Consider the following 26,594-nt stretch of genomic DNA (forward strand, 5'->3'; position numbering starts at 1 on the left):
GAGCAATTTCATTTTGTGCTGGGCAAAGGCACATTTGTACGCTCACGGTAGAACAAAATTCGTCGGCAGCCTCTCCTCTCGTTTCCTCAGCGCGGCAGCGGCGCGGACCACACATGAAATAATTTGGTCTCCTATCGTAGATTAGTAATAAAATATATACACATTTGTGCTGCAGATAATCAAAAAGTGGCCGGTGCTGCGGCGGACTCTTTTTGTCTGTCCAAATGAAGAGTAAATATAAAAACAGAAGCCAAGGAATTTCCCGCGCTCTTTGCTTCTGGGATCCTCTCGGTGACACATTTACATTTTATTCCGAACCTTTTCCTCGCAGTCTAATTCATTAATGCGGGTCGCGTTAATAAAAAGGAATCTCTGGTCTTCTTAACGAATCCCCGAACAACAGCACAAATAAATCGGAGCGCGATAAACATCTGGGAGTTCTGATTTTTTACTCCAATTTTCGGGGGGCCGACCATTAAATTGAGTTGTAATCTGAAGCAAAACGTCGGACGACAGCGAAATGATGATTGATCTGGCCCACCCCTCGAGGCAGAATCAATTTGTCTGGTGAGGCTGTAATCCAGGAGCCGATTCCCGAAACACACTCCACTGCTTTTTGGCCAATCTCGCGGCTGCTGCATAGTTCACCATATAACAGCCATAAATACGGCGCGTATTGTGTTTCTTAACGCACACCATATATATGGCAGCAGGCAACGGGCCGAGCGATATATTAGGAAAGAGCAGGCCGCGCGCTGAGGAATCAAAAAAGGACCACACACACTATGCAGCCAGCTCCACACTTGAGAAGAATGAACGAGAACGAGCGAGCGAGAGAGAGAAGCAGTGTTGCCACCGCGCGCGTCTGCTGAATAATAATCGGAATTTATTGTGTATCCGAACAATATCAAAAGGCTGACCCAGTTTTTTACCGACTGAGACAAAACCGGACGCAGGAAATAATGAAATAGTGGTCAGCATATGCAAGGCGGCAAATCCGTGACAATTAAATATTAACTCCATCGCTGTTAAGCAAATGTGAATTAAATTTTACAAATCGTTAATGTTCATAAAAATACAAGATCTGAGGAAAGCACGCACGCAAGGCAAATTAAGAGTTTGAAGCCGTTTTAATTGAGCTTTCACGCGGGCGCAATTCGTGCCTCATAATTGGTTTGTAAGGAAGGGAATTGTGAATAAAAATAATCCTTTCTCGCCACTCCGCCCGAGTGAGCTTCCTGTGAGCGTGCTGAGTTTTGCACGCGAAAATCAATACACGAGTGCGCTGCCGTTTTATTACAATATAACGAAGCGACGAGAACGAACAAGCGCGTAGGAAAATGAACAGAAAGGGCGTCAGGAAATGAAGCAATTTATCTGGACTTTATAGCATGTCGCCTACTTCTCGTCTGCTGCTGCTTCTTTTCTCGAGAAAATCGCGCTCGCAGCACACACAAATCGTGGGCGTTCTATTATCGACGAGAGCCGCAGCCAAAGCACATGCTAAATAAATAAAAGGCTCCGTGTAAAACAAGCCATTGACACTGCACTTGATCGGCTTTCTCAGGAATGGCACTTAAAGCCGTTCTTGCTTGAATAGTTCCAATAGGACGCATTTTTCTTCTGTGCCATGCAACATAAATGGGGAAAATAAATTATTTTTATCGACTAAAAATTTAATCTTTTTCGTCTATTGATTTTTAACGGTTCTCAATAAACAAAGAAAATAAATGAAAAATTAACATTCAAATATATATATCGTGAAATTGATTCATCCCTTTCAATTAGTTGGTTCATGATCCCCAGCATCATTAAATGGGATTACATTTATAGGGAATTAATAATTCTGCTCGTAAAACTTTGCTCAATGGCAGAAGAGGATTCATAAATTACACAAATTTAATTCGCTGAGAAAAAGATTTGAGTGATAACGAGATGGCCAGCTGTTGTGCTATTACCGCACTGCGCTTTTAATGGTTAGTATTAAAATTCCCGCGTCGATTAAATAGGAATGCTAATCAAGCGGTTTCAATTCACTCGGGCAACTTACTCACGCTCTCTCTGCGAACTTAACACATTACTTTTAATGCCTCTTTATTCCCCGTCGAATGGCATCATCAACTTTTATTAATCCGGTGCTGGACATTCTTTTCGCGGCTGCGTGCGGCGGACCTGCCGCGTTCTGGACTTAATTTTTGTCCGAACCAACCGACTTTCGTTGTAAATTAACTAGCCTCCCGTGTGCACAAAAAGCAGAACAGCAGCATCGAGACTTAATAAAAAGCTCATAAAGCATGCCCAAATTTGGTGCTCGCTGCCTGCTGCCTGTTTCAAAGTATAAAAGGAAACGTCGCAGCGATTAAAACAATTATTACGACAGAGTTGATCTTTTCTTTCTGTGCATACGTAAAATGCACCTGCACTTTTGTGCCTATTACACTCATACATATGACAAAAAGCACGACGCGGGATGGAAATAGGCTAATAAAAATTCCTTTCATCGTGCCGCGTGTCAAAGCGATGCCAGCAGTATGCAAGGAGCGGTGCACACACTGTCAGGAGAAGAGGAAAAAATAAAATATTCGCTGCGGCCCGCATCTTCCCGGCTTGAAGCATAAATAATCTTGGCAGCAGATGTATCAATAAGAGAGGCGCAGGTAGAAGAGTAATTGTTGGGTCAAAAGGGATGTTTCGACCCCCATCACTCATATAATTGCGTGGCGACGGTCGTTCAGCGACCAGCACACCATACGTCGATTTCTTGCGAATTTTGTGGCAAGTGCGCTTCCTTATTGCGACCTGTTTTATGCCTTCCAGAAAATGATAAAATTTCATATAAACACACGGTTTTAACTTCCTTTAAAAGTGAGAATAAATTTTAAACAAAGTATGAAATTGACTCTGCATATAGAAAGAACTCGCATTATATATATGAATCTATTTCATATCTTTAGCGAGGCACCAAATGAAGATAAGCGCTCACTCAGATCCCGAAACTCAAACAAATAAGAGTCAGTTTGACGTGACGTTTCAATGGAACGGAGTGGGAAATTCACCATTACCTGGCCGACAGAGACGTGTGTATTATTTTTTCAAAGAACACGCGGCGGCAAAGCCTTGGTCGCGGTGGCGGCGGCATTCATGCTAACTTTTGAGTCGGTGGACCTCCCTGAAATAACGTTATATGTTCGAGCAGACGCCTGGATAATGAAAGGCAAATGAAGATTACGCGCTGGGATAACACACGTTGCTGCCGACCAAACGAGACTAGGAAAGTATTAGAGTTTCGTCCTGACGAGGATGGATGTCCTGATATTCAAATGGTAACATTGCTATCTCATCAGTGGGCTGATTGAGACGTATACCTGCGCTCCAAAGGAGATGAATGTGACACAACAGTCTCCAATAATACCTCGACAGCCATGTGACCAATAAGCCTTTCAAAATCGTTAATTTCTTGATAGAATAGAATCGGAAATTTATTGAATATGCTTGGTGCACAACGCTTAAACTATATATTTTAGAGATCAAGTTGTGCATAATTTCCTTTCTTATCTTAGAGCCATTTTTCTTGCTAAATACTTTCACAACACATTTGGATTGATTATCATCATGGATCACAATGTCAATGAAGGAAATTTATTAAAAATTATACATTAAAGACATTTGAGAAATCGGGGCTGCCCAAGTGTTTTCACGGAAATTTCAGGAAATAATCATTCTTTTCTACAATAATAATTGTTATACAAACGAGTAAATTAGGAAACCCAGCACTATTTTTAAATGAGCATTCATAAGATTTTTTCTCTAACAAAAATCTCCGGGAAATGTAACAATTTAATTTTAGCATTCTATATGTGTTCTACAAAAACTTGATAGACGGCAAATTAAAAAAACGCTCTAAGATTATTTCATGATGTTTTTACGATATTTTGTTGAACATTATTTTGAGAATTCAAAGGCATTCTCAGGTGTTAATTATTTTTACCAGAGCCTTCTTGATAAAGTTTTTTTTGTTGAACATTAAAAGTAAATTTAATTTACTTTTTAAAGTCTTGTTTAAAAATTTAACCATTGCATTCATTTTAATGTTGTGGTCAAGTCGGAGGGATTTGACCCCCTCTCCCTGCACTTGTTTATCACGGATTTTATAAATAACTACATCAAAGAATTTCATCTTCTGGATTTTTTTTTAACTGGATGAACAAATATACAAACCCTATGTATGATTGATTTAAAAAATAAATTTACAACTGTCCATTTCAACAGGTATTTATTCGAGCAAGAATTGAGTTTTCTGCTTGGGTATCTTCCTGATAAAGGACTTGAAATCAAACTCAATTGCCACCTGCATCTAACTGGGGAAGAACCGAGGGCACAATAGAAAAGGAGAGAAGTTTTGACAGTAGTATACACATACACGCGCAGAGTTTTTGCCCTCCCGCATTCCGCCCTTTGAGCGGCACGCAGGTAATTGGATTAGATTTCGGGGCACCTTCCCACGCCTCTCCACTCCGCGTCTCGTTCTGCGCGTTATGAAACTATCATCATGCGATGACAAATAGCAATCTTTCTGCCTTTGAAGCGCGCGGCACGATGGATGCTCATATTCCAGGGCTCTCGGCCTTAATCTGTGCGCTGTGAAGTCTATTTGACTGACGGTATAATTGAATTCGCGGAGGTCCGACTTGTTGACATTTTCCCGTGTGTGTGTGCCGTGAGTGTGTACCATTGTCCTTCGGCGCGGCATTGTTGCTGCCGCGGCTCTTTATTTTGATTGCAACAGCAGATTACGGCGCAAATGAGTCTTTGAATCAGCCGTCACTTGAATGGAATTGATGATGAGCTGCATGCAAAAGTGACTGCTGATGGAAGATCAGCCGCCGACAGACGCTCCATCTCTTTGATGCTGCTTGTGGCAAATGTTTAATTTACCAGACGAGAGCCTATCCGGCACATATATTCGGCCAGGTTTTTTATATGCAAATATCGAATTGATGCGACGCCAAAACAGCTTAACAAGCTGGCTGTTTACCGCACCTCGCGGATTAATTTTATTTTGAACGAACGCCAAGAAGCTGATTTCAGCGCGCACTGATTTTCGCTTTGAGGCGTTTGTGTAACAGTGTGCGCAGATAAATTTCAAAAATCAGGATCATTATTATAACTCGCAAAGCAAGGTGAGCGTGAAACAAAATAATCAGTTTGGAGAAACTGTGAAATTGGCAATCCCATTCGTGTGTGGGCTGCATAACTGTCAAAACACCCATGTGCGAAATTTCAGGCAATTAGGGTTCAAGAGCGTTCAATTGCTGCTCGTATAACAAGTTATTGTTTTTTAAATTTTTATTTTCAATAGCCATCATATCAGTGCACGCCTCGCTGTCAATTAAGCGCAGCGCTCGGCTCTTTTTTCCTGAATGTGCAACGATTGCAATCGGCCTTGCGGGTTCAGATCCCATTAGCTTTTTATCTGATTAATTGATTGAACGCGAGCTAGCTCGAATTATCAGTGCACACACGTGGGAACGGCGCAACGCACACTCACGCGCGGGTCATAAATTTGCATCGCCTCGTCGTCTCAAGTCTCAAGTCAGCGTGGAAATAAAAAGCGAAGAGGCAGTTGGCGAGCTGCCCTTCATTACAATTTAATGACACTCCGAAAAAAATCGCGGCAGCGGTGCGGAGAAAGATCCAGTCCGAATAATATATAAAATAAACACACACACACACAGCATCCTCCGCACAAAATCGCAGAGAGTGCGGCGCGTTCCAGCACTCATTTTCTCGGCGTACCACACAAGTAGACGCGCGGTCCTTCTCTGCCGTCTATTAATTAATTCGATAACATGAGTAGATAAATGTTTAGATAGCATTCAGGGGCTTGCTCCTTGCTCATTGTGGGCTCAAACAGACACGAGCATAGCAAGGCAAAAAAGCAAGCTGGCAACGTATGTATATTAGATTAGCACGGCAGGCTGCTTTTCGCCGTCCATTAGGCCGATTAAATATGCATAAATGGGCCACGTGATCGAATGCGTGAGCTACCAAACGCGCGAGACGGACGCATGCATCTCAGTCAGTCAGCAGTCAGGTCCAGGTATTCCCACCCACCTTGAAGGTGACGTCACGCACTACGCCCCCCACTGAGTTGGACCTAGCCCGGGGCCACAACACATCAAGTCGGCCTAGAAGGAGATGTCTTCATCAGCATCGGCTTCCTAATCCTTACATAATAGCATTAGCCAGGGCCCGGCCCCCTTTATTAATATTACATGCTATTAGAGACGCAAATAACAAAAGGCAGCAGCACACTGCCTGCGCTGGCGCTGGACCGGGAGATGCTGGGGATACTTTCGTTTTGTTTCTCGTGTGTGTGAGCAGGAATGTGATTCATTACCGCTTCTTGGCGCCTCAAATTGGGCGAACACGCGTTTTAATGTTATTAAAAAGGAACATGCCTGCCGAGCCCGCTCCTGACGCAGGTTGTGCTCTTCTGTGATTATCTAAAGTAAAAGGAATCGTTTCAAATTTATTTTGACGCAAAAATACTGTGAAAATAAATATCAGAGCACTGCATTGTTCATCAACGCTGGAAAATTTGAAAAAATATTTTTAGAAAGGATATATTGTTGAGAGGCCAGGAAAAATGAGAGATTTTATGCTTTTTTAAGATGCTATTTTTGTTTAGTGAATTTCCCCAAGTCTTTTGTGCTATATGAAAAATCTATTAATAATGCATAAGATTTGGCCTACTATCAGATGAAATAAAATCCATAAAATGAAAACAAGAAACCTACAATATATAATACATAAAATTTTACGTGCTTTTTACGAGGGCCAAATTGAAATCGATGGTGTGCTGCAGCCTTCACGGTGTCCATCCACGGAGCGCTAATGACGTTTAAAGTTGATCATCGCCGTCATTATTGACAATAAATCCAGCCGTATAATTTTCCCGCTCTGCAGCTCAGTCAACATTAAAATGTGAATTATGATAGGCCAGCGAGCATCAGCAGAAAAGACCACCAGCGTCACTCTTTTGACCTCTCATCTCTTGACCGGCAATAAAATGATTTCTCTATTCAAATATCCGCCGCTGAAACCAGCAGATTGACCTATGCAACAGCTATAGCTCATCTGCGGCAGCATCTGCGCGCGTAGCAACCGAAAAAAAACGAGAACACACACTTTGAAGTTTGAAGAGCCGGAAAAACGAAAAGCGTTATTTACTTTTATTATGGAACACGCGCATAGAGCTGTCATCAAATCATAATTCCCGACCAACGCTCGGCATTTATGTTTTTCAATTCCCCAGGGCAGTCATTTCTGGGTATATAATCTTTTTTTTACAAACTTTATGTATTTTACGACTTCATTAAGACTGCCAGTCGCAGCGAGAGACGATAGGCCTCTCTAAAGAATTTTTGGGAAATTTGCGAACCAGCACCTGATTTTTCATTAATCTCATAGAGTCTTGTCACATTTTCAAGCCGTAAAAATTCTTGATCCCGATTCTCCTGAAGCTTGCAAAAATATTACCATAAGAGAGCCCTCATAATACGCTTTTTTGCTCATCAGGAGAGCGATGTTGGGGGTCTGCGCCTGCTCCATCGTATATGAAAATATTTTTACAACGCATAATGCACCTTCCACTCGTTTTTGGGCATAATGGAGAGGTAATTTAGTGTTGATAATGTCTAAATTTGGCACCGCTGACGGGCGTGCAATCGCTCGCAGAATGACAAAAGGGAATTGCGGTGCGTTCTATTACACTTCTTTTGAATCTTTCGTTTCCTGGAATTTCTGAATACAATGAATTTATCTTTCAGAATAATTTCGTCCATCTATGCAAGAGAATAAACGCGTGATACCGAGCAATTTATTTGCTGCAGCACTAAAGGAAATGGTTTCCCTTCACTTTGTAAAAAATATAATTCATTGTGTATAATATTAATTAATTCTCTCAAAGACAAAATCTTTATTAGTTTCGCTCCCCAAAAGCATTGTACAAGAACAACGCAGTCAATTTCCGCGGGTTGCACACACACAAGAAGGATTATCAGATTTAAAATTGAGCATGCACACGTTTTGTAAAAAAGATTTTCCCCAGCGCCGCGCTTACAAAATTTATTATCAACCTTTAGGTAAAGGGTAAAAGCCAATTATTATTATCGTTCTCGGCCGCGATTATGGAAAATGAGCTTGCACTCGGTAATTTGAGATCATGAGCTGTTGGATGCATGTAAAATGCAAGAGGAGGCGAACGCTAATTTGATCAATTGATGACTCTATATGCATAAATATTATGTGTAGCTGTAGCATGCTGCTGATTTTATGACTGCTGACGTCAGCTCGGCATAATTACACGAGTAATTGTGCTTACTTTCAATATATATTATTTAACAGCATCGGATGATGATGAAGCTCACAAAGAAGCTCAGAAGAGAATTCGTGATTTTTTTCTTGCACCTGTTGAAGGAGCTCCGGCGAATAATTAATTTGCACGCCACGTCCTCAAACTAGGGGATTAAATATAATTTGGTCGCTTCTTTTAGCGCGAATTCCATTTGTGAGAAAGTTCCTAGAATTTCCCGCTTGCGTTGCTGTTGGAGCTTTGCGCTCGGCCAAAGCAGCAGGGGAATCAAAAATTTTATCAGCGACTCGAGATCTGCAGGCTGATTCAGAATCGAGAGAGCGAGTTAGAGAGCGCCAGCTTCAGGAATTCCCAATAAAAACACATAATAAAATGTTAATGTCAACGCACAAGTCGATTTTAAATAAAAATAGCAAAAAAAAACGACGCAAAAATTCGGCCAACGTCTGCTGAGAATGCTGAGAAAGGGAGCAAGAAGCTCACGCCTTTAGCTCCTCGCCGGCCTTCAATTTGAGATAATTTTCTGCAATTTTGCTGCATGACGTGTAATTGCCATCGATAATGAATAAATGAATGGAACAGGGAACGCATGCCAATCATGCCGCGCGGTGACGTCACAAAGAGGAGCGAAACCGCGGCTGGCAGGGTGACTCCTACGGCGCGGAGAGAAAGAGAGAGAGAGAGAGAGAGAGCACTCTCTAAGAAAGAACTGCTACATGAAGGCTCCTTGCTCTGCTCCTTGAGATGCGAGACCACCCAAGGAGAGAATCTGAGATGAGCATATAAATTTTCGAGAAGAAAGTAGAGGGGAATAATCCTCTCTTTATTTGCTTATACACTTTTTTTGCACAAACAGCATTTTCTTCTCTCCCGCCGCATGCACGGCCGCCGATCGTTTGTTTAATTTAACCTGCCGGAGCCCTCTAATTTTCAATTCATCACCCGGCCGCTGGAGAGTAATCCTCCGACACCGCTCGCTCAATTTTCTCCGCATTAATTTTTTAATTAGCTGCGGGCGCATAAATTTCCCTCCCAAAAGCGGCGAATTTCCTTATGCAAATAGGAGCGGCGGCTGCGGCCGAGGCGGCGGGCGCGGGGAAAATTGGTAATTCGGCGATACATCCTCTGTAATAATAACTCAAGCGCGTAGACCGCCCCTTTCTTTATTTTTCGCATTGTTTGAGTTTCACCGACCGCTCGTTCGCTGGCTGCGGCTCGCTCGCGCCTCTTGTACGGCCCGCTCGGCAGACCACACACATTGCATCAATTCGCAGGCGGACAGCAGAAGTACGCGAACCCTTTGTGAGCTCTTTTTGTGCGCGCGGACTGCACTTTGTTCAAACAAGCAGACGCACGAATTGGCCCGATCGGCAGCCTCGCCGATTCACGTTTAATAAAGTGGAAAATGTGCGGCCTTTCTTTATTTTGTCGTGTTTTCCTTACCTGTCGCCGATCAAAATATTACTTACGTCTCACTATCTTTTTCCGTTGCAGCTGCTTTAGCCAGCTATCATTTCTTAATAATTTTTATTCCATTGGCAAATAAACTATCGGCGTTCCTCTAAAATCTTTTTATCTAATAATTTTATTACTCACACGTTTTGCACTAGAACAAAATTTGTAATTTATCATTTTTATTTACTTATATTTAATTTTTAAGATTAAATAAAAATAGCATGAATTATTTATTTGGTGTGCCAACTGTCTAATTAATTATTTTGCTCATTTTATTAATTATTTATATTATTTACACATTTTTGAACAAAATTTTAAAAGTTAAATTCATTTCATTTTAATTTTTTAAATTGATTAAAATCACTGTTTAAAAAATTAAGGTTTTGGTGGCATTACGTTTAACGATGTGTGTGTTCAGGGTAAAAATATAAATAAACCTGGAATGGCTACCCTCCCAGCTCAATGAAGTTAATTCAATTCAATTCGGTATTCATTTCGTTTTAATTTCTCCGCAAACAAATCATAATATATTATAAACATTTAAAGTAAAAAAATCACATTAGGAGAAATAAGGCATTTGTTAATGAGGGCAACGATCAATTGAAACGTTATGCCTGAAAATTGCTCATTGGAATTATTGTAATTTGAATTAATTTTATCAACTCATTTTAAATTAATCAATTAATATACGTCACGAGGGACACCATCCGTTCAACGCTATTGGCCTGAAATAACTCTTGAAACATTGAATTTTTTATTTTTCTAGATGCGTGTCCCTCCATCTCATCCTCGTGAAGTATAGTTTGAGAGCGAAAAGCAATAATATTTTATTCTTTTGTGCACCCGATGTCTGCATCTCGCAGCCGGTTTTTCTTTGCTCTGCTGAGATTTATTTGGCGTTTTAATGATTTCGCTTAAAATGTTGCGCGTTGCATGCATGCTGTGAGTGCGGGATAAATATAAACGTTTTACCGAGACGGGCAAGAACTGACGAGAGGGTTCGGCTGTGAATATGAGACGAAAATTGGCTGTAAAATGTGACCTATGAGGTCACGCTGGAATGTCACCTTGATATGTTTATGATCTGCGCGGCTAGCAGTGTAAACCGTGGAATTTTGATAGGGGCAAGGACACTCGGTCCTGAAAACGAAGCCTTGCACCAGATGTTTCTTTTCCTGCCACTCAGCCCACATTAATGTGTTAATCTCGTCTGTGCTCGGCAAAAATGCGCAATTAGCCTTAATGCCAACTCATCTTGGCCAATTTCAATTAACAAAAACAATTAAAAACTTTCGTGTATACAAGAAACGGTATTCAAGACATTCATTAGGCCCTTGTCCGCGTGATGAATTTACAATTTCGAAACTTAAAAAAGAGTGGATCCTGTTGTGACTAATTCAGCTAAAATGCGTGATGTTCACGGATGTGTTCACTGCTTTTCTCGAGCCCCTTGTCTCTGTAAGACTGACATTAAAAAAAGGAAATCGTATAAAAAGCGATCCTGAGCGGCAATATTGAGAAAGACAATAATTTATGCACGTTCGTCCAAACGTTTTCTTGAAATATAAATCTCTCTCTTATTATTACAATCGCTGTGTTTGTTTTGTTATCTCAATTTGTTATGTAAATCGCAGAAGAGAGTGTGTGTGTGTGTGTGTGGTGCTGCAGATGGAACATCTGTCAGTTGCCCTTACGACAGTCATAAATAATAATTCCCCAACTCTGATAACACACCGCACAGCAACGCCTTGAATACAAAAGCGGCGTCGTCGTTTTTATCCTAGCAAACAAAAAACTAGCATTAGTTTTACAATATGCATTTTAATCGCTATTAAAGTGTTTCCGAAAGTGTTATTTTACAATATAATAGCCGCTATAATTCGTCTAATTCCATTATTCGCGCGGCGCCGTTGAATAAACGATGGGAGGTCTGCGGGCGTGGAAATACACACGCCAGAAAAATTTAAACGCACTAATTACATGGATGTTGCACACCTATCAACGAAATTAACAAACAATAAACACCATGCAGCCCGGGCAGATGCACTTTTTTTTGGGCAGATGCGACATGCGAGTGACACCTTGGCGGCTTTTTCCCGTCGAATTGCGCCGGAATCGGGGCCATAAAACGAATCGGCTGCGACGAAAAACACCGAAAGCTAAAATTCAGACACCACTCGCTTGTAAAACAATTAACTTTTTCGAGGCAGAGAGGAAATACACACATACAAGAGAGAAGAGCTGAGCGAAGCGCGCGCTCGTGCTGTCGGTCTGCTCTCAGGCTCTCAGATCACGTTAACTGTAAGAGAGCTGCCAACACCACCAGGGAAGAAACAGCCGGGTGAGCGGCTTAGCCTGTTATTATTAGTTTGGGGAAATTGATTTTTAACAAGCTTGAAGTGACAGCTACAAGCGCGGTTTTTGTAATGAAGAAGAGCTCTTGGCGTTTGAACTGGTGCGCTCAGCAAATGCTTGCTCCCCTGGAAAAAAATTGGTGCAGAAAATTTACATCTTCAAAGCGATACATAAATTTTTTTTCCATGGCTCAGATCCATCTAATTTCAAATTAAGCAAGGAAATGAGCATGATTTAGTCCCTAATAGAGAACATGCTGGTGATGCAACTTAATTAACTTGCAGCGGGTAAATAATGTTGATGTAACGAGCCTTTTAGTGCGAAAGCGAATTCCTCGCCTAGGCTGCGTGAGGCTCTCGAGGTGCTGCGAGCCCCGACGAAATGTCTCTTTGCTCGCAGCGGCAACCCGGGTGTAATTAAGACAGTTTTCGCAGGCTCATATATCACTCAGCGCTCGCCGACGGCAAAAACGAGACCATCCCTTGACGAAGGAAGACGCTCGGCGCCGCCGGAACGCGTGTGCTTTAGTTCGCTCGCTGCGAAATTAGAGGGTTGATGCGCACTTGGGGTGGAGCAAAATGTTTATATTTGCTAATTGCCAGAATTTTCTTGGAATGCGAGCTTGGAATGCGTTGCTCTGGAAGGGGACAAAAACTCTGGCGCTCAAGAGCCGAGGGGGAAGTAGCAAAATTAAATTGAGTGCGAAATGATTCAGGGAAACGCTTTTTCAGGAAATGGTTTTTACCCTTATGGGTTAGCTTTCTTATATTGGAAACAGATTTAAGATTACTATTTCATATTTTTTTTTGTCAAAAAATAATGCCGATATGCACAAAACGTAGAAAAAATAAAAAGTCACTGTGGCTCTGGCCTGTGTGGTTTTTTTAACCAGTATGGGCGACTTCAAAGTGAACTTCTGAAGAGAGAGAAAAAATAATCTCGCACGTTCTTATTCTGAATAGCAGCTGTTTCGGTCCCTCTTAGACCTCGCCTGCAAGAAAATCCGAAACACAGAATTAACTGCAGAGAATTTTGAATCACCAGCCGTTGTAAACAAGTGATTACTATATCGCACTTTCGCACTGCTGAGAAAAATTGAACAAAGAGAGAGAGAGAGAGAGAGAGAGAGCAAAGTGACACAAATCCTTTCAAAAATCCAGAAATCCTATAAGCTATATTTCAAAGAGAAAAATTATGCTTTATATAATGTTTATACTTTTGTTTTTTCGTTTATTTTCTTCAACGAATCAAACGAATCAAATGTTTTTTTTTTTAAATCAACCTCTCTTTCTATTTCTTTTTTACCAGGACATTATTCGCAGGTCTTTTTTATTCCTGGCAGTATTGTGAATGGAATGAATCAGCAAGTGCAATCTATAAAGATCAACTCATTCGCAGAATTGCAATTGAACGTAGGCATTCCAGTCGGCTGGCGGAACTTTAGCAAACATTGATTTTTGCACTGCGCGAGTAAATCTGTGCCAGCAGGTGGCCCGCTGGCTCGTTGGTGGGCTCTGGCTTCAATTGAATGAAGTGTGCGCGAGCAGTGTGATTAAGTCATAAGGCGCTGATCTAAGACACTTCAAAAGGCAGATTAAATTTCCTTCTATTCGAGCAGACTGGTCAGCGGCTGTGTGTATGTGCCTTTGGCTCTTTTTCTCCGCGCCGAAGCCAAAGCACGGGTTCTGGTCCATATAGCACATAGCACGAACGAACGCAACATAATAAGAGGCTTAACGACCACCCAAAATGTGGACACACAGTCTTCAGGAAGCGGTGTGTTTGTGTGTGTGTGTTTACCTGCGCTGCCGGTCAATGAAATGTCCTCGATTCCCTTTCTCTAAATAATGATCGAATCCGAATGGGATACAAATCATTTTCCAGATTACCGCCGGTTTTCTCTCCAATTACCTCGATTATCGAATCGGTGCTGCCGCCCACTCTGCATTTTATTTCAGATATGATGTATGAATTCGTCGGCAGCACATTTGAATGAAGGGACCACCGTGCCTCGATAATTATATCAGCCTGGCGACAGTGGCGGACGCTGACCTCGCCTGCGCTTGTCTCTCAATAACACACTCCTCTATATTAGAGCTCTTCATTCTGCTGCTCTGCAGTAATCGAATTAGAGACGATTTTCAGTCACGAATCGCTCTGCAGCCTCGAATATTGGTGTTGAATAACAAGTCCAGATCAATTTCGTATTCGTGGTCGTTATGAAGATGATTTAATCCCGACCGACTGGACGAATTAAGTTTTTTTTTATAGGAATTAAATAATGTAAAAGCGCACGATCAATCTTACGAAATAAGCAGTTTCACACAGAAAACGTCAAAATGAAAAGAGCATCGCTCCAGCGGTTTCGTGACTCTTAAATGCTGACAATTAAAACTTGATCCCGCTGATGACTGTTTCGCGTGATGACAGCTAAAATATGGATTATGTTTATGCACGTCCCGAGAAGGAAAACGGAGGGAAACACGAGCGAGCACACATTCTGCTGCGTCGCGCCGGGGACAGGCGAAAACGCGAGGAATTTTTTCGCTAATGGCCTGCTCACAAGAATGGTGTGTGCTGGCTCGTTTCTCGGAGTTTAACCCGATTCGACTGCTTTCCTTAATTGGCTGCAATCAATCCATCAGCTGCGCGCATGCATGCTAGTTATCTGTTGTGCTGGCTGCGGCTGGGGCTTTTATTCCGGCGACTAATAAAGCAAGGTGGTGAGCTGCGAGTGGAACCGACAGCATGTATTCTCCTCCGCTACTTAATTACTCACTCTCACAGATAAGCCACTAGTGTTCGAAGCCAAATTGGACCACACAAATGCAAGCAAGCGCTCGCTCACTCGCTCGCTCGCTCGCTATAGGCCATACTTGTTTGTTTTTAGACTGGAAATATAAACAAGTGTGAGAGCTCTTTGCCTATTCCATCGCGCCACTTATTTGATTTCTCGGCTCAGATTACATTCGTATTTTTCTAATTAACTTGCCGCGCGTCGCTGCACCAAATACCCCAGCTGCAGGTGCTGCTGGGACGGCTAACTCGGCGGGTTTTAAAATGAATTAGGTGCGGATATGTATATATATATATTATGCATCCAAAAATCTATTCGGTGCTGGCTGCCGAGGCAATGAAAGATCGATTATACCGGAGAGATTAATTACACAGTGCTTGGAGGCGGTTTGTGCCTCTCGGGTCACATAACGTGTTTCCTTCTATCACGCTTTCCAAATTTATTGCGCACATTTTTCCCTGCGCCAATTGGTTTTATTTCCCTGTTAATTTGTTTTGTGTTTCTGTAGCCGTGTAATAACATGTGTTTTTATTTCTGTGTGTTTAGGAAGAAGTAAGTACCCGCTGACCTCATGATGACCCAACCGCGACACCTGTGACCTCTTTTCTCTCCGACACGTGAGCCTTTGAACTAAACAACCGCACATCCCAATCAATACCCTTGTTCTCTTGTGTGCTCTGACAAATCTGACCTTTCTGTTTCTTTCTTCAGTCAATTCCGTGGATATATTTTTAAACCATCGACATTTCTATCGCTGTCAATCAAAATTAATAGAATGGTAACGTACTTTTTTGAGGAATTTCCACGAGTAAATCACGAATCATTATGCTAGTTCACTGAAGCACGGAAATAGCGTAAACGCCTGTCGAGCAAATTTATGAAGAGCACATAATATAATCCTAATTCCAACTGCTCTTATTGCTTTTAAATGGACCAGTTGCATGCAGGCGAATTGTACACACAATCGCCTCCGCAAATTTCTGACAGTCATTGCCGTAAATCACCGCGGTGGTGAGCACAATAATCGAGTTATTGAAATCCACCAGCAAATTATTCCCATAAATACGCGCATCAAGCCGGGCCGGAATTGAGCCCGTTTATCAGCCGAATCTACTGCAATATTCGCATGAAACAAGGCACCGATTGCTCCATTAATACCATCGAAAGCCGCCCGCAGCACTTTGACGACTCCTTTTTTGCTTTGCTGCGAGTCTTAAAATTTTATTGCGGCAGCAGCCCACCCCGGAGTGTGTAAATATTGACTGATATATTAACAAAAAATAGATAATGAGTTGGAGAGGCTGCTGGCAGGAAGATCAAGCGCCGCCTGCCTTTTCCTCTCCTGATGTGCGCCGTGCGCTTGCCGATTATTACAATAATAAAAATGTGCCAGGGCAGTGAAAAATAAGATTTTTTCAACATGAGTATGATTTATTTGAATTTTTTTCTTTTCGAGTTTTGAGATGGCATTTTATTCGAAACAAGAGGCATCAAAAACTAAATTTGACCAACAATGTGTTTTGAAAGGTATTGCTGCTCGCACTGAAATTTTTAAGAGAAAATTTTGCACGAGTTTTTTTATTAAAGCAGCTTTTTGGCCCTTCGGTGCTTTATTCGGAAAATCTACTACATATTGCAACACAATTTTTAACAGATGAAGGATTCTGAATCACCAGCCGCTGTAGTTTTTGCAGAATGCGATCAAAATTAGCTAAAAGAGTGCTGGTAGCGAAATCTTGTGAATCTGTGCCATTCAGCCTCCCGGCGATAAAACCTTCTCGCCATGAGTTGAAAGCCCGGAAATTGCCACCCTTCCTGTTTCAAAATACATACTTAAAGTAGCCATTTACAAAGTTTGATTTGTAAAAAATTATATACCGGTTGTGTATGATGTATTTTACCCAATTTCAAGAAGCATATTTAAGACGAGAAAAAATAATGGCTCTCTATTGTTCATATTTCTGACTTCCAGTTAAATTATCATTTTTATTTCATTATTTCAAATTCTATTGCAGAAAATACGTTAAACCATCACTGCTTACATTTTGCAAATTTAAAAAATTTCATTTATAAAATTCCTGTTATCCTTAAGATTTTTTTATAGAAGTACTTTCAATTTGTCATTGCCCTTACATCAACCTTATGATTTATTCAATTATACCAACTCGAGCGCGGGCAGTGAGGTAGGTCTAACTCGAAAAACGGAGTTCTCTTTTTATCTGGCAAATCTAACGCAAAGTGCCAATTTTCTGTGCGGAGCCGCGCGCGGCTCCCTTAGCCTTTCGTTACACGGTGCGCGGGGACTCTTTAGTGTGCGGCTGTGTGTGTGCAATTTGCATTTTTGCCCGCTTCATCCACACGCGCGCGTATCATTCTCCTCACATACAATTTGAGCAGACCACCCGCATTGCCTTTATATTTTATAGCTGTCATGCGTGCGTCTGCGTGCAATAAAATCGGCCGCTTAATTCCTCTCCTGTGCATAAAATTAAAACCCGCCGTCGCCGCCGCGGCCGCGTGTGCTGTGTAGTGTAATTACCGCGCGCGGCTCGATGGTCATTAGCCGCACCGCAAATATGTAATTGTGCACTTTTCTGGGGGTTGGGGGCCACGGCGCCGAAAAATTAATGCCGCGCGGCCGTTCAAGTCTCCCGTTCTCTGCATGCCGCCGCTGCCACGATTTCGTTCGGCAAATTAAAATATTAGCGCTGCCTCCGCGTCTCTCTGCGTGGGGAAATAATTATATTGTGTACTTTGAGACGCCCGTGAGTGTTTGCTGGGCCACCAAGGAGAGTTTTATGTGCTCTTCGCGGAGCGACGTGCTTCTTCACACATTGTGAATTTTGATGTGTGCGCGCGGATCGACGAAAAAAGCAGCAACCTTAGTCCCGAGCTGCATTGCAATCAGCAGACACTTGCTTTATATTCGCGGCATGAAGTGCAATAAAATTTCATAATTTTGCTGAGGAAATAAATTTAATGTGCGCGCTTTGACATGATTGCAATGAATAAGCATGAATACAAGAAAGCCGTGCCGAATAATAAAAATTTATCGACGAGTAGCGTGCGAAAATTTTCATGTGCAGGTTTTTTCCATTAAAACGCGCAGAGTCGAGGAGATCGTTTTGATCCAGAGCGCTTTTAATTGATGTGGGAATCGCTCGGATGTTTCAATTCTGCTCTTTGACGATGTAATAAAATTGGCGGTCGATGCGGCAGACTCGAATTTCTCATAAATAAGATATCATGATTTCTTACAAATATATATCTTAATTAACAAGGAGTATTCCTCACCTTCCCCATAAAATCAAAACTATAAAAACCTTTGCTAACATATAGAAATCCCGCAGTCCGACTGTATACCTAACATATTTTTTTGTCATACATTTATATTCACTTTTGTGATGTAAACATATGAACCGCAACATTAAAAAGTTTCCCCCTAGCATAGCTTTCGAGTTATTTTTGGAAAAATGATTTAGAAATCGATTTAAAAAAATAATTTTTGTTTTTCAGGATATTTTTTGGTATGTAGATTCTCCTTGACGAGCCAAATCGATTGGTGGATAATTTTTACTTTCTGAAACCCCACTTAATTTATACATTTAGATTCGTCCTGCAAAAAATTCGAAATGACTGGTCAAAAATTGTCCATTTTGTACTATTAAGGTTTACCTTCATAAATCACCTATGGTGCTAGGTAAAAACTTGTTTTGGTCATATTCTTCTAATTTTATGAATTTGCATGTCTGATGCAAAAAATAATTTTAATTTCGGTCAGTATACGGGGTTAACTTGTAAATTCAAAATAAATTAAATAAACAAATTTAGATGAAAGAAAAAATCCAAGGATTTAAGATTAACAGATATAAATCAAACACAATCTGTATTATTGCATTAAATTGCGAGCAGCTTAAAAAAAGAGAGTATTATTATATGCAAACCAACAAGCATAATCCGAGTGCGAGTGTCGCCGTCGAGAAATGTATCACGTTAAGTGCGTGTAATGGAATTATCACATTCTACAACATTTATTACCCGCTGATTTCTTCATTCGACTTGGGATTAAATGCGACGCATTTTCCGTCGCTGCATGTTAATTATCATTAATTTTTCTGCCCGATTCGAGCGGCATTATTAATCGCCCTGCTCCGCACGCGGTGGCAACCTCCTGGGCCCGGCCCGACGCGTATACTCTGAAAATTGAAACGAGTTTGTTCATCCGAATAAGGGACATTAAAAACGACTTGTTTGCCTTTCTAAAAAGTCATCGCACGCGGCGGGCAAAAAGGAAAAGAGAGGCAGCTCGCTTAATTGGTGGTGCTAGCCGATAATACGCACTGAGGAATTCGCGCAGAGAGTAAATTAATTAATTTCCTCTCCTGCGTCTCGGCTTTTAATATATAATATTTTATGGCTGCACATTAAGAGATGTCTAAATCTCTTAATTTGGAACACACGGAACTCGCTCGTCTTGCGGTCTAATTAACTCATTAACCGACAGCAATAAATACGATTCGTATAACTCATGCGAAAAATATTTACCCGAGAGCCTTTCCTCGTTGACGCCAATGAGAAATGCGTGGAACAAAATTATTACACAATGAAAGAAATCCGGGTAATCCATTCTTTTCGTGGATATAGGAAGGAAGCAGTGTCATTTTTTGAAGGGCTTTATTTAATGGATTTTCTTAAAAGTAGCGTCATTTCATCTGACGAAATAACCGAGGAAAATAATATCTGGATTACGTCAGTTCGCCTCATTTTTTTGGAATTATGAAAATCAATTGGAAAACGCCATCCTTGAAATTTAAATCCACTCCAACATTCAGCTAAATATTTTTTAACGGTTTATAAAAGGCTTAAATTTTAGCTCAACACGCGCGGAGACCAGAGGAACGCAAGAATTAAGAGGAAAAAATAAATGAAAACGTTTACATAAAAAATCCATTAAAATCATGCTTTAAAATAGCATAAATGCGTTGGGCCCTAGAGTGGTGTTCCAGCCTAAATATTCTGCCTAATCACAGAGCTATTAATGCTGCATTAATAAATCATGATTGCACTTGCGAGATAATCCGCCCCTCGCGTGTATCCAAATGCCCGGTGGCGCGTTATTTGTTTGCTCGCTGGCTTTCGCTATTGTTTTTCATTATGACTGTACGTTTTTGCCTATTCCAAGTGTGCCAATCTGGCAGTTTTGCTCGCATTTCTCTCCCCGTGCGGCGCTCGTGTGTGGTCTGCCGTGCATAGGACGCAATATTACAATTTTTATTTTGTGCCTCGCGCGTCTTGCCGCTTTCCCACCGCGGATATTATGCTGGCATTTAAAGCTCTCATACGCTCGGCTAATTCATTTTTAACAAACCTTTCAAATGAAGTTAGAGCCTAATTCATATTTTATCTTATTCTCTAAAATCTGTATGCAATTACGGGCGATGATCAGTTTAAAACTATCTTTTCATCCCATATTTCAAAAAATTGCGATAAAAATTAAAAGGCAGCGATAGGATCGTAAAATATTAATTGAATCACAATCGTAAATAAATTTTGAGACGCGAAGTTGAACTTGTATTTAATTATGAATTACAAAATCATATTTCGATACACTGTTCTCTGTTTAAATTATTTTTTATGTGACGATAATTATAGAAAATATCAAGAGTTTTTTGTATTATGTTTCATAACTGAGAGGTAATTACCGTGATCGGAAAAGGAGATCACTTGAAGTGTATTTGCCGGCGAGCAGGAGCGTGCGAAAGCCGGTTCACACTGTGTAGTAGCTGAGAGTGAGCGCCCGGACCACCCAGACGAGCCTTTGTGCAGCGCGCAAACCCACGCGATTTATAGCCAGAAACGTAATTATTATTCCATAACAAGCGCCGATTTAATGCACTCTTCTCGAAAAAAGGCCGAATGTAACTTCCCTGCCAGCCTTTTGTCGTGTTCTCCGCGACTTTTTGCAAATTCATTTTATGGCACAGCCGGCCCTGCTTGCATCTAACGCGCGGAGAGGTCGAAAGGTGTTTCGCTTGTATATTATAAAACCGACTTTTGCGCGAGTGAGTGAGCGCGAGAGAGACAGAGACTCACGCAGCAATAAATTTCATAATCGCCTGATTTATTATGCATGCAAATTGAAATATAATGCGGCGTGAGAATGCTTGTACAAACATAATTAATTATTGTAATGCATGAAATTGCACATTACATTATTTTTTATTTTAAAATTTAAGTCAAGATTTATTAAATTAAAATCCGACTCTCAGAGATCTTGTGTGAACCCCCTATTTTTGAAAATTTTGCCAGGTATTATCACTTCCTGAAAAGATTAATTAAAATAATTTCTACATATAGATTATAGGTTTTCAAACATCAAGAGCTAGCAGATATAAGCTGCAGGTTTATTAATAAAATTATAGCTGTGTGGTTTGTCTACTCATGAGCATTGTTTCAAAACTCATTGATTGTAATCAATTTTATTCCCAGCAACGCTCGTTACCACGGCAACTATACTATAGGGAAATAAAATATATAAATTAAGTATTGGACTTTTTGCAAACTGTCTTCCAAGTTTTCCTTTGAGCTCTAAATTTTATAGAAATAACAATATATTATCAAGATAAACTATAAAGCAGCTCAATACCATAAACAATTGTAAAATCCTTATATGCCTCCCTAACATCTGAACATTTTTGTAATCGCACATCCAACTATCCAAGGGAAAGAAAGAAATCATAACGAAGAAATACCATTTAAAACTTAAATAAAATTAATTATGCTGAGGTAGGTGAAATGCGTCTGCATTTAAGTCTAACTTACGAGAGATTTTAGATTTTCAATCAGTTTCTTGTGACAAATCATTCCTCTAAAACGCTCGATTCAAAGGTTTCTGACCGGTTGATTAATAAAAGTAGTGCTTTTGCGTTGTAAAAGTAATTAAAGATCTTGTACGCAAATATGACACGACGCCTGTATCTTTGGCGAGTTGGTGTGTTGCTCAGCGGTTAGTTTGTGTTTTTGTTAACATTTTTGGTTTTGTGGCCTCTCGTCACATTTAAATTATTGAAACTCACCAGTTGCGAATCACCAGTAGATGGCGCCAGCGGTTCCTTTAGATTTTAAGGCACTTCCGCTGCGATTTAAGACTCAATCCTGCTATACTATGTGAATGCTGCTCTTAAAAATAGTTATTTTGATGTGAAGAAAACAAAAATCAGATCAGCCAATCACTGTAGAATCATCAACAAAGACTTTTTATTATGAAAAATTGTTTTTACGATTCTTCGGCGATTGACTGGACTGATTTTCGGTTTGAGCACATCAAAAGAAATTATTTTAAGTTCAGAATTCAAGTCAGCAGGATTGAGTCTTAAATCGCAGCGGAAGTGCCCTAAACACTATGAGCTTTCCCAACTGGTAAATTGTTTTTCAAAATTTTAAATTCTTTTCTTGGATGTTCGAGAAAATTCCCCTCACTGTTCGGGCGAAGTCATTTGAGCAATTACCGGTCGAGTTTTAATTTTTACATTTTAATTTTTAATAGTTTAATCTGAAATATTCATTTTGTGTGTATGGTATATAGTACACCTTATAGCGAATGGTGTTCAATAAATTATCTTATCTCATCTAAATAAATGTTCTTGCGTATATTTTTGATGATTCGATGGTGGATTACAAAATCCATTCGTTGGACGTTTTTGTTTGGAATATCAGAATTGCTTGACTATTTTCAAAAGTTAAGTTCTTGGCTTGATCAGAGGGGTTATTCCCAAGTTCTATTTTAATTTCAGGCAGAAAATCAATAAGTGATGGAGGCAAAACCATCTTAAATGGGTTTTAAATGCAATACTGTCAAAACGCGTGTGTGCCAGTGCGTTTGTCCCTCGATCTGCACCACTTTCAAAAAATACAAACTCCATGCAGACGTCCTTCCATGCGAGTTGGCTGGCTGGCAGCAATAATTTATGTCGGTCGTGGATTGTATTGTTGACATGAAACACATAATCAGGCATATAACAATAATGACCTGCGCATAAAACGCTTTTTACTTTTTATTTTCAATTGCTATCGCTGCGATGCATAAATAACGTGCCGGTTTGGTAATGGGCGTTTTTCATGACTTTTGCATAAACACAAAGCGCGCATGTACACCGCATCGGAGAGCAAGCACGACTTATTTATATTATTTGTGTTTGTACATCGAGCACCATGCACTGCAGCTTTTCTCATTCGCCAACGCGCACAACCACTCAATGGAAGAGTTGAGTGCAGGCATTTTCTCCAGCTGCACTAAAATATAATAAACGCAAAATTGCGGCGCGTTTTGTTTCCGATATCGCGCATACATGCGCGCTGCGGCGATGGCGACGGCGGCGGGCCGGACAATGCACAATTAGTCCACTTTAAAGCGAGAGCCAGCAGCCCACTCGTGTCGAGGAAATCTCGTCGATCATTAATGCCGCCGCTGATGCTTTTTTGCATTCTTTATTACATCTGTGCTGATATCTGCGCTGTATCACGCAGACTTAACTTCATTAGCATCAGAGCTGCTGCTGCGATTCCTATCTGCTAATGATGCACACGTACAGTAGCGCGGAGAATTAATGCTTCTGTTATTTGTATAACAAGCCACGCAGCCATTTTTGCCCACAGCTGCCGTTTTTATAATTCGCTCCTCATCTGATTGTTATTATACAAACACACACACACACCATATTAAATATGTGTTCTTCTCAGCGGCTCGGCAATCTTTTTATGGAAGCTGTTTGAAAGGATTTTGTTTTATCTTGTCATCTATTACGAAACATCACGTCATGCAAATTTATCCATTTTGGCTTTTAGAGAGATGATTAGTTCAAGATTTTACTGCACACAATATTCACAGGCATCTAAAATTTTAAGACTTATTAAAATTAGTTTTAAGTGATCTTGCTTAATCCAGGAAAACATTTAATCTAATATGATGTTAAAATTTAAAATGAAATTCAAATTTAACTCTCTCGGCGATAAATAATATAAAAATTACCTGACCGGTGTTTAGAAGTATGACTTTTTAACTGAGGAAAAATTCCATTTGTGGAATTAGAAAGTTTCTTTTTATTTAATTTTAAGGCAAATAAAGAACAAGTATGAAAATTATGAAAAGAAATAATTGAGTGAGCCCGCGTATTATCTCGTTTCCGAATAATCCTAATTGCATGCCTCGTCATCTTCAAACTTTTGGCTATATAATTTTCCCAGTCACCAACTCGCCACACGGGTGTTTAGGATGAAAATTGTTTTAATCCCTTGATCTAATTTCTTTTAGCATTTTATTTTCTTTGTTGAAATAGTTTGCAAATATTAAAAAGAGAGCTACAATTTTCATAGGGTTAGTTTGCAAAGTATTATTCTGAGAAGATTTGGCTGATCTTTTAAGTGGGGTGAAGACCAAAAGTCTTCCACTGGAAATAACAAAAAAGGAGAATTATTACAACTCACAAACTGTTGGATAAAATGCGTCAAAAACAAAAAAAATTTTCAAAGGCTCTGAATTTTCTAGAAAGTTTGCAAAATCTGTTTTGATTGTTGCCCGTTACCTTTTGATATGTGCGCAAAAAATTGGAAAGAGCCATAGACACTGCAAAAGGCACGGATTGACAACCCGACAAGACTATATTGTCTTGGTCCGACCAAAAAAGACAAAAAATATATGTTGGCTTGATTCTAAATTAGCAATTGGTTCAATTGACCGATCATACTTATAAAGCGTAATTAATCGTTGTCTTGTAAATACCTTCCAAGTCTTAGCACTTTTAAATGATGAATATTTTTACTCGCAGGATGCAGTTTACGATGCCAGTGATTAATGGCTTAATGATTTTTTATGGTTTAAGTGATTTTTCAAATAAACTGAGAACCTTTTAATAATTAAATCTGCTTCGATGTAATAGTAGAAATTAATGGTCGAATCCCATTAAATTCAGATTGGTACTCATCGACAGCGCAACAAATTAGAAAATCAGGTCAGAGTAATTAAACGCGCATCCAAATGACAATTAATATAATGGCTTTTCGATCGTCTGCGTCAGCCATAAGCGATTTTCTCCATCAGAACAATTAACGCTGCGCAATTAAAAGCGCTCGGCGTCGACGGCGACATTAGTCAATCACTGCAATGATACAATTAGCCATAAAGTAAAAAGCAACTTATTCGTCCGGCTGCAGCTGCGTGAGAATTTCTCAATGCGCGCACCGACCATGTAATAAATAAAGCGGTTATTATTGAGATCTTACAATTTGTTTTCTCTTTATAGTCATCACATTGCGCTGAATTAAGTATAGACCACTTACTTACTTGCACATGCACACACTCTCATGCAAAGTGGACACGATACATGTGTCCAGCCAGGCGTCGAGAAAAACAAGATCAAATGATCTCGCGGGATTTTCTAGAGCGATTAGCGTTTATCCGCGGCCAAAGAAAACAAATGTAAATAGGTGTGACATGTCAACTCCTTAAAGGGCACCGCTTTGGATTCGGTGCATTCGAGAGAAAGAGAGGTAGAAATATGCGCGCATAATGGTTCAATTACGGCTGCATGTCATGGAATTGCAATGGCCGCCGCGCGGAATTGCGTTGTTTTTCCTTGAAGGGAATAAACTCGTACGGTTTATAAGGACATGCCTGCCGCGCCGAGAGTGAGTGCCTAACTCGCGGCCTGCCATTGGCGGTGCCTTTCCTGCCTGACAGAGATTGATTTAAGCTGCATGGCACACGGAATGATAATTTCACTCGGCTGCCGAGACGACAAGTGCTTGAAATGCCTTTTTCTGAAATTTTCTCATTGTACTGCTCAACTGCGCTCGCTGTCGCCGCCGAGCTTAATTAAAGAATTACGTATATACGCCGCTGCTCACTCACTCAAAGAGTAGATTCTGAGGAATTCTCCGTGTCAAGAATTTTCTTTCTGCGCGCGTTTCAAAAAGCGAAGAGAGATTGCTTTTCTGACCGTCTGTCTGCTTTGTCCGCAGGTCCCAGGTCGCGGAAACTGAAACGCAAAGAAAAGAAGCCCGAGGATAAGAGACCCCGCACCGCCTTCACCAGCGAACAGCTTTCCAGGCTAAAGAGGGAATTTCAGGTACGCACGTTTTCCTTTTAACCTTTCTTTTTAACAAATTATATGCCCAAGCATATTCAGAGGTGCATTTTGCGAATTGATCTTTTGGAGTTTAACTTAAAAATTGCAATTAGTGAATATTATGCAATTAATAGTCAGCTTTATAGTAGGTTTTATGACCATTTTAATAATTTGATTAATGGACCGATCACCTTCCTAAACATTAGAAGCTGCTAAATCAATGCCAACTCAGAATTAAATTACAGCGCAAAAATTTACAAATAACAATTAGAGAGGTCCATATTAGTAAGATCGTCATCCCAAATTCATTAAAAATTTTATAGTTTAATGGAGAGGTAGAATTCTGCACTTATGCTTAAATCTTATTTTATCAGGAAATGAATTATATTATATAAAGGGAAGAAAGTGGTGTAGCGTGGAAGTTATGTTCTCATATTACACTTATTAATAATTGATGCGAAATTTTCGCCGAAAATATAAAATATTC

At 40.3% G+C, this 26,594-nt stretch overlaps 1 protein-coding gene across 1 annotated transcript in view; it reads left to right on the plus strand.

The window, feature by feature from the left end:
* The window catches only part of LOC135938918 (homeobox protein engrailed-2-A-like), a 40,488-nt gene that overhangs the window by 12,518 nt on the left and 1,376 nt on the right, over window positions 1-26,594 (plus strand). Inside the window, exon 2 of the mRNA XM_065482966.1 lies at window positions 26,001-26,107. Coding sequence (XP_065339038.1) covers window positions 26,001-26,107 — 107 coding nt within the window. The remainder of the gene's footprint in view (window positions 1-26,000; window positions 26,108-26,594) is intronic.

Source organism: Cloeon dipterum, chromosome 1, assembly GCF_949628265.1.
Source record: "Cloeon dipterum chromosome 1, ieCloDipt1.1, whole genome shotgun sequence".
NCBI classification, from domain to species: Eukaryota; Metazoa; Arthropoda; class Insecta; order Ephemeroptera; family Baetidae; genus Cloeon; species Cloeon dipterum.